General features: G+C 35.2%; 1 protein-coding gene across 1 annotated transcript; it reads right to left on the bottom strand.

Moving 5' to 3' along the window:
* Positions 1-1,455: 1,455 nt before the first annotated feature.
* On the bottom strand, positions 1,456-6,938 carry LOC136228999 (CDPK-related kinase 5). The gene is made up of 11 exons (XM_066017530.1): positions 5,960-6,938; positions 4,900-5,030; positions 4,750-4,791; positions 4,531-4,639; positions 3,905-3,983; positions 3,517-3,813; positions 3,325-3,437; positions 2,759-2,866; positions 2,614-2,676; positions 2,351-2,518; positions 1,456-1,984 (listed from the first exon to the last, which is right to left on the bottom strand). The coding sequence occupies exons 1-11, from the start codon at positions 6,605-6,607 to the stop codon at positions 1,844-1,846; spliced, it is 1,899 nt and encodes a 632-aa protein (XP_065873602.1). The 5' UTR covers positions 6,608-6,938; the 3' UTR covers positions 1,456-1,843.
* Between the last annotated feature and the right edge of the window lie 2,277 nt (positions 6,939-9,215).

Below are 9,215 nucleotides of genomic sequence, written 5' to 3' on the forward strand. Positions count from 1 at the left end.
TATGGTAAAATTTCAAAACATCTACTACCTAAACAACAAACAGGTAAACCAAACGAGCTATTAGTAACATAATAAAAACAGAAAAAGAAAAGCAGTAACCTGAGAAGTGAAGGCCCAAAACAGAAAACTGGCAATTAAGTCTTGATGTGGAAATGCTTGTAGAAAAGCAGAAAATGATACAACAACTCAATCATGGACCTCAGTCAAGGGATATGCGGGGTTCGGTTTTGTATTAAGGGATAGCAATCTCTTGCAGGGAGGCTCTCAGCTGGCTGAAATCTTCAGGTACACAAAACGTCTTGATAGAATCGGATTCACAGTTACTAGTGTATGCTATCCAGCGAGAAACTAGCGGCAATTCGGCTCTAGATCTAATTATCGAAGATTGCAAAATCCTATTGAAGGATTTAGCCATTGTTTCTTTCTCTTTTATTCGTAGAACAACCAATTTAGCGGCTCATTCTTTAGCTCGTGCAGTTACAGCTGCCACTGATAGGAAGGTTTGGATGTCAATCCCTCCCCCATGTGTCTGTACTGCGCTTGCTGTTGATCAATAAAAGCATTCTTTTTACTGTAAAAAAAAGTCTATTATCCTTATAAAATATTACATTAATCATTATTTTACTTTTTAATTTTCATTTTGATATTATACTTTTTTTTATCCATATACTAATTTGTCTTTTGATTATTTTACTTATTTATTTATTTATTTGTCTAAAAAAATACTAGACTAAATTTTTTTTATTTTATCATATTATTTAAGTTTTGATATTTGTTTTTAGTTATTTTAAAACGTGATTTTTATACATTTTTTTTATTTTATTTCAAAGCCTTTTGATATGAACGGTTGAAGTATCGATTTCAATCGTGTAGTTGTATATAATTAATTTAACAATGCAAAACATATAGATATAAAAATTGTTGTAAAAGAAATTCACAATTCTCTCAATTAAATAAAACAGTCATAAAGAGAACAATGACTATATCTTTTTTTTCTCCAGGACTGTCAATTCCTTTCATTTCTCCTTTTCTCGCTTTCTTAATTCCTTTACGTGAACTAAACATCCCCCTTAGTTTTTAATTATTTCAAATTATAAATGCATTGACCTCTTGAAAAAAAATAACATAAAAGTTTTCAATTTAATTGTAATTTTTAGAATTTGTTTTATTTAAAATTGACTGATTTTCAACACCAACAAAATTCAATTTCGTTATCTAAATATTTTCCTCTAAAACAGATAAAATATAAATGTTGGTTAGATGAAATAAAACTGTGCACTTAGTGCCCATTTGTTTCCATCTTTCGTAACTCATTTTTTGCCTTTTATTCTGAACGGGGGATAAAAAGTGTATGGTAAAATTTCAAAACATCTACTACCTAAACAACAAGTAAACCAAACGAGCCATTAGTAACATAATAAAAAAACAGAAAAAGAAAAGAAGTAACCTGAGAAGTGAAGGCCCAAAACAGAAAACTGGCAATTAAGTCTTGATGTGGAAATGCTTGTAGAAAAGCAGAAAATGATACAACAACTCAATCATGGACCTTTATGCACAGTCCATTCTGTATCAGTATGAACATCAAAGTGTCTGTTAGGGCAGTGTGAGAAAATTCATAATCTCACTCTCCTCCAACACACACTTTTTCACTACACAGCTTTACAATGGGAAAATCATAAATTGCCTAAGCTTTTTGCTTTAGTACCACCACCATTTTATACATTTGTTTGATCCACAAACTCAATTTTACTGCACCTACCTTGACCCACCTCCATCTCGATTTTTCTTTTTCTTAAGCCAGTATAGTATGACTTGAAGCTGAACAGCATTGAGTTCCATACTTCTATTGAGCTTTCGCAATCGTCCGGCTTGACACACCGTGTAACAATTTCACAAATCCGAGAAAACTCAACTTCCCATCGGTGTGCCTCAGCCAATCATGGAGAACAGCATGAACTGGAACAGATGGACCAAGGCCAAGTTCCTGTATACAAGTAAATAATATATCAGTCTACCTTCGGGATACTCTTAATTCATAATTCAACAAGTCGTTAACGACTAGAAAAAGCCAATTGAAAAGAAAAGAAAAGAAAATAAAACTGCAACTAGGTGAAGTCAAAGATAAGATAGTTGACAATTCATAAGATAACATACTTTGTGCTGAGTTGTCTCCATCCATGTTTTTTATCAATAATTAAAAACCAAAACCAGCCAAAAAGAAAAACTAGTTCTAGATCTTTTCAGTCAAACTTCAATTCTTGGAGACCCAGCAAAAGTTGTCTAAAACTGATGACAAAAATGGTAAAAAAACAAAAAGCATTTGTTTGACAGGGAACAGGGACGATCATACCGAAGCCAGCTCCTCAATCATGATGGCTCTGTTTCCGTCCTTCTCAAAAAGTTCATAGGCACAACGAGCATGTTGCTCCCATCTATCGAGAGCCTCTAATTGATGGACACTTAATGCAGCTGCACAAAATTCCTCAAAATCCATCCTTCTGTACTGAAGTGCATTGAGCTGAAACAATCAAGTAGTAGGCTTGCTATTAGAGCTCAAATGTTTCAAGGCAACTTACAAATTAAAAAACTGTGCATCACAGTTAAAGCACTTACACAAGCTAGAAAATCAGGGATACGCGACTCTTTCATAGCATCAGTGGCACTTTTCATCAAGGCCTAACCATACAGAAAGTATTCGAATAAATTTTAGCAAATAGCATGACGATATTTAACTATTCTGATAGCATTAGCAACCAACCGTTTTGATGTTTTCCAAACTTATTGTGCCATTTTTGTTTGGTTCCAACAATGCAAATTGCTCTTTCAAATAAAATAGCTCATCAACTGTCAACGTTTTAGACAAAGCCTGCAATAAAGCCATCAACGAAAGTTTAGATATAATCAAATCCAAAGGGAACAAAGGCTATTGTAAAAAAACATTCTAGTCCAAATGAAAAAACAGTTTGCAGCTTTGTTATGATAATATAAAAGTCTACCACTCTATTGATAATATACAATTTCAAAATTTTAATATGTAAGATGCATTTCTTCAGACAATTCTCCAGCATTGTAATACGGACTCTAAATGAGAATTCCCTGACATTAATTATATAACACGTGATTGATCCAACACACGATTATCGTGCTTGCAGTAACCCCTTAATGGCATTGTCACAACATCGAAACAAAATGAAAGGCAAGTAATAGAAACAATGCGGAAAAAGAAGTTACATAAACCATTAGAAGAAACTGTACAAATCTTGTGGACAGCAGCACAAATAATAAAAGATAATCTCATTCGGAACAGCATTTGATAATACACACCCTTAAAGCAGCTTTTCGAAGAGATGATGAGCGCATGTAAGCCTTCATGAGTTTGAAAATAATTATATCTAAAGGCACTATGGTATCATTAGAACTTTTAATCCACGGATGACCTGCAAAAAATAATTGTCAGAAATATAAAAAAAAAAATTACTCAGAACTTCGAACTGCAGTCATTGAGAGAGCATTTACATAGGGCTTGGGCAGCAGTCATTCTTTTTCTTTGATCTTTGTTTAATAGGCGCTTGACAAAGTCTTTTGCCTCAGGAGATAGTGAAGGCCAAGGTGTCTCATCAAAACTAGGATCAGCTTTTAGAACTGCCCGAAAGATCCCAGATTCAGTTCGGGCCCAGAAAGGACGACTTCCACACAAAAGAATATATGCAATCACACCTACACTCCAGACATCAGCCTCTGTACCATAAGATCTATGTAGAACCTCGGGCGCTACATAATACGCACTGCCAACTATATCATTCAGTCTTTCATCTGCAAGATGAGCATGAGGAACCATTGATGTCAGAGCAACTAACAAAGAAAGAACTAGCTGAAAAACCATAGGTGAAGTGCGGACAAAAACCTGGCCGAACAAAATCTGACAAGCCAAAATCTATGGCTTTCAATTGAGAGCTTTCATCCTTTGATGTAAAGAGGAAATTCTGATGCAGCAATTAACTACAGTTAGATAAGAATACCTGAATGACAAAAAAAAATGCAGATGTTGCATGCAATGAGAAGATATGCAGTCAGTTTTCCAACAAATTCAGGTAAGAAGTATATAGATAAGCCAATTTCAAATCGGATCATTCACCCTGCTCCACCTAACGATTACATCTAGTGATCCAGGTAATCGTACACAAATGGCACATCCTACCAAAACACAACAGATACCAGCTTTCATTTGATCTTATCCATTATCCAGCCCAGCCAAGTATTACATTATTCATTTGATAAACCATGGTCCGCAAAACCACCTTTCTTTATCATGCAACCAGGTGGAGGCTATTAATTTTCAGAAACATCATACTAATGACATGCTCATGAAAACATTCATAAGATTCTAGCAGCAAAGTCTTTCAAATGCCTGGCCAATACGCCCCAAGGAATAAAGCCAAATTCCACCCGAAACAACTCTTAACAAAAGATGATGCATGGACATATATTTTAGTCTACCATAAATGATTCAAATGAAATGAAGTATTTCACCTCAGGTTTAAGATCCCGGTGCACCACACCCTGAAGGTGGCAAAATGCAACAACATTTAATATCTGTATTAAGACAGCTTTTGCATCATCCTCTGAATATTTTCCACCCCTACAAGGAATTAGAAATTAGCATTTATCCTACTAGCTCTATCGAACATTTAGCAGGAAACAGAACAATTCGACTGAGCACAGAGGTTACAATAAGAGAAAAAAAGGTACCTTGAAAGTATTCTATCCAAGAGCTCCCCTCCTTCACATAACCTGAAAAAAAAAATGTAATAAACAATCCTTTTTTTGCATCTATATTGTCTCTGTGATTTCACGACAATAAATGACATCTAATTCAAAAGAATGCCTGCAATGACTTACTCCATCACAATATAGACATTTTCATGATCTTCATATGCATCATAAAATTGCACTAGATTGTTATGTCCAGTTAATGCTCGTAAGATTTTGACCTCCCTTCTCACATCCTCAATGGCAATAGCTGTTGTCATCTAAAAACAGAAATGAAAAGTAATAATAAGGAAGAGAACACAATAATAGAATCAATGAATGGATCACAACAAAAAAAGAAAACAAAAATTCCAAATTGTAGTCTAGTTCTAGATAAAGCTCAAACAACGTAGAGAAAAATTTCAGCATATGTGAGCATATCAAGAAATGAATATCAAATTGGACTGGCTGATTAAGAAACTAAACAGCAATAGATAAGAAGTAACAGCACTGAAGCAGAAGTTCATATTATAAATTATGGAACTTTTGGTGCCTAAATATCTACCACAATACCTAGGGGCAAAAACAACTATAGCAAGTCAAGTTTGACAGTAGAAATAACAAAGCAGACAGACATACTTCATGCAGTGAAAACTTAAACATAAGAAACACAGCATACAACATAAACCATATCTTATCTTGTTAACAGAAGGAACTAGACAATCCATGAAAGGCTATGTTGCACGGAAACTCTTCTTCATTAACTTTTCAGCGTTTCAGCGTTTCGTGTTAGTGTCCATTTCCGTTTCTTTTCCGTTCCTAGCTAATTTTTCTTATAAATAACCTCTCCGTTTCCGTGCAACATAGATGAAAGGGCAACAACTACGCCGTTTTCAATCAGAATCAAATGGCAACCCATGATACAAAACCCAATTAGTTTGACACAAGAGTCAAAGTTAGAGAATTTGCTCATAACCTCCCAAATCCCATTTCATGGCCTCTAGCATAAGCGTTTTACTGTAAGACTGGCCTGGAATCAGTAAAACTTCACTGGAAAATAAAATTTAAGACATATATGGCTACGGATCCGATCCTAAAAAGCCAAAATCAGAGCAAACATTGACTAAGTGGTATGAGATCACTATTCGTTGACCAGTGAATTTCAGAGATTTGAGGTCAATTCGCAGAAAAATCAGATCACAGATAATACCTTCGATTTGGGTATGACTTTGACAGCAACCTGCTGTCCTTTCAGCTCGCCCTTCTTAAACTTAGCTTGACAAGTGTACCCGAAGTGTCCTCTCCCGACCTCATCGCCCAGCTCATATTTGTTTCCAAAATGCTTCGAAAATCCAAAACTCTTATCAAGTCCCGCAACTTCCACCTCGCTCCCCTCCGGAATCGCCGCCTCATTAGGCTTAACCGAGCCATGCCGCCGCGCTAGAACCGCACGTATATGCTTAGCCGGTGATGGAGGAGGGAAGGGCCTCTTAAAAAACCGTTTAGGCGTAGAGTTGGCACTCGCCGCATTAGTAGCCGGAGATCTAGCCGGAGACGACTTCTTTGAGAAGAAGTAATGCCCCGGGCTAGGACTATAAAACGGGAAAAAAGGAGACTTCTTAACGCTCTCTAACGCAGTTCTCTCATCCTTCCGTCTCCTCTCTTCCTCCTCGTCGTCGTTGTGATCCTCATTACTAGGGTTTGGCTCACCATTTTCTAAAGCAGAATCCCTTTTGACCCCATCCTTGTCGGGGACAGAGTCATCATCAGCTCGAGCGGCGACGTTTTTGGAGCCGGAAACTGGAGAAGATAGAGTGCTGTTAGGGTTTGGGGAGGGCTTGGAGTTGCAGAGACCCATCCTTGAGCCTCCTCCCCAAACAGAGGAAAGAAGGAACTCTGTTAAAATTACCAACCCCAAGAAGAAAAATCGAATTCCAAAAGGTCAAAGCATTGCAAAAAATGGATAAAATGGAATCAAATTGAAGTGTTAAATCCCATGTTCTAGGGTTTAATTTTTCTTTTCAAGAAATTGAAAAGAAAAATATGAACAAAGGGGATAGAATTAGAAAGGAGTGGATTTTGGGTTTATGAGAATGGAGGCTTGTCTCTGGCTGGAAGAGAGAGAAAAAAGCTTGGGGATCTACAGATGGCGATAAAAAGGAAACGACGATGTGTTCGTTTCTTTGTTTTCTTTTTGTTTTTCTTTTTGCGAATAACTAAAAACTTTATTATAAAATTAAAACAAATAATTATATCTTGGTATTACGATTTATTACAAAATTAGGGGAAAAATATGTTGAAGCTTTTTGTCAGAACCTAGTGTGGTCCCACATATGATATTACACGTGGCGTTGCTGTGTTTAACAGTGGTCCTTTTTTTTTTAATTTATTACTTACAGTTTTGCTTAAATTGGATAACAAGATTTTGTTTAAGATAATTTCAGGTTTTGTAATAAAGCAAAAAGTCAAAACGCGGCGCCGTTTACTTGTGTTTTAGTGGATTGCTAATTTGTTCGATGCTTGCGTACATCCTAGTATGTTACATGTATGTAAACTTTATTTTTAAGTCCTAATACATTAATACATATTTAAACATTCTTTACTTTCTAATAACTATAGCAGATATATTTCACTTTTAAAACATTTAATTGTTTTCCTCAAAAAAAAAAAAAAACATACATTTAATTGTATTCGATAACATTTTATTTCTCAATAAAATTTATTTAATGCATAAGACGGAAGACACATCCACTATGTATCAAAATACTTACGACGTATAAAAAAATCAAATAAATAAATAATTGTAAATTTTTAAAGTTCAAGGACTATTTGATGTTTGAGCTATTGATTGAATGTAATAAGATAAGAATATGAGATTGTTGAGTATAATTTGACAACAATAGTTACCTATTGAATACAACTTGACAAGAATAGGATTATTGAATACATTTGGACAAAATTAGAGATTCATTTGTAACTTTTAAATATTGTGCGAAGTTGAAGTTTGGACCAAGTACATGGAGCAATGTATTAAGTCTTATTTAAATTTTGCTTAATACATCATCTTATGAACTTGATCCAAAAAACTGAATTGATTACTTCAAATTGATAAAGTGTCTCATTAATTCCATAAACTTGTTTAAAGTAATATGATAATATGGACAAATTAAAATGTATATCACTTTAAATCAGTTTAGGAGGCTATTAGATTATTGCAAATAAATTCACAGGACTAATATATTGCTTTAAACAAATTCAGAGAGCTAAAATGTTATTTTAAGCAAGTTTAGTAGACTAATGAGACACCATATAAATTCAAAGACTCGATTACTTTCTTGGACCAAATTTAGAAGAACTTTAATATATTAAGCCTTTTAAATTTTAATTTAGAATAATACATAAAGGTCTTATAATTAGCTAAATAATCATTTTATTTTATTTCGATTTAATAGATCAGTGAGCAGAGGAAATTAATTAAAGGAAATGAAAGGGAAAAGCCCTAATGTCAACGTGGTCACCCCAGCCTTTACCTTTATTCTCGTCGCTGTCGCCTTTCCCATCGAACAGTGGTGGCTCCGATCAGCTTCATAAAGCTCTCTCACCTCGTTCGAACAAATAGACTATTACGAGATCTTATATGTAAGTTGAGTCTAGGGTTCCAATTGATTTACGTGAATCGGGTTTGGGAAAGATTGATTATATTTATGGGAACTCCATATTACCATTGCTCTACAACTTATCGATGAAGGGTATCAAACTTGAACGATGCCCTAATTGTGAAAATCCTAGAGAAAATTGTTGGTTATATTGCACTTTGCAAGCGAGCTCTTGAATTGTGGAAACTCGAAGGGAAGGTTGATATACTAGACATAGGGCATGGATTCCATTTAGCTAAATTTGAAAGATTTAATGAGAGAGAAATATTGATTCCGGGATGAACGCTAGATGGTTCAATGACATTATCTCATTATCCGTACTTGGTCTCAATCTTTCGCTTCGTTTGAAGCCACTGTTGATTCAACCCTAGTTTGGGCTCAACTTATAGAGCTCGTGCTTCATTTTTGTGATAAGTATTACCTCATGTTGATAGATAATTCCTTTGGCAAGGTTGTTAAAGTCGACAAAAACACAACCCAAACTACACAAAAGAATGTTTGCTCATGTCTTTGTTGAGATTGACCTGTTAGAACCCCTAGTGTCTCATTGTTGAATGGGACTAACTATCATATTAAGTATGAAGGACTCCATGTAGCATGAAATAAACATGGTCGTTATGGACACTCTAAGAAGGCTTGTCTTTATCCAAGTGCTTTGCGTGAGATGAAGACCACCAATGAAGTGGAGAAGTCAGGGGTAATATGAATAATGAGGGGTTGGGGTCTTCTAACAACTTGACAAAATCTGATGCTACTGGGAAAGACTCGAACGAGGAAAGTTATGGGGATTAGATGATTGTGCCACGTCGC

Source organism: Euphorbia lathyris, chromosome 5 (genome assembly GCF_963576675.1).
Source record: "Euphorbia lathyris chromosome 5, ddEupLath1.1, whole genome shotgun sequence".
Classification (NCBI taxonomy): Eukaryota; Viridiplantae; Streptophyta; class Magnoliopsida; order Malpighiales; family Euphorbiaceae; genus Euphorbia; species Euphorbia lathyris.

What these genes read in the sequence shown, in the direction of transcription:
- LOC136228999 (XM_066017530.1), bottom strand. Translation starts at nt 6,607, where the DNA reads ATGGGTCTCTGCAACTCCAAGCCCTCCCCAAACCCTAACAGCACTCTA. An exon ending in AAGTCATACCCAAATCGAAG is followed by an intron (nt 5,031 to 5,959) that starts GTATTATCTGTG and finishes TTCTGTTTTTAG; the next exon opens with ATGACAACAGCTATTGCCAT. An exon ending in GACTGCTGCCCAAGCCCTAT is followed by an intron (nt 3,438 to 3,516) that starts GTAAATGCTCTC and finishes TATTTTTTGCAG; the next exon opens with GTCATCCGTGGATTAAAAGT.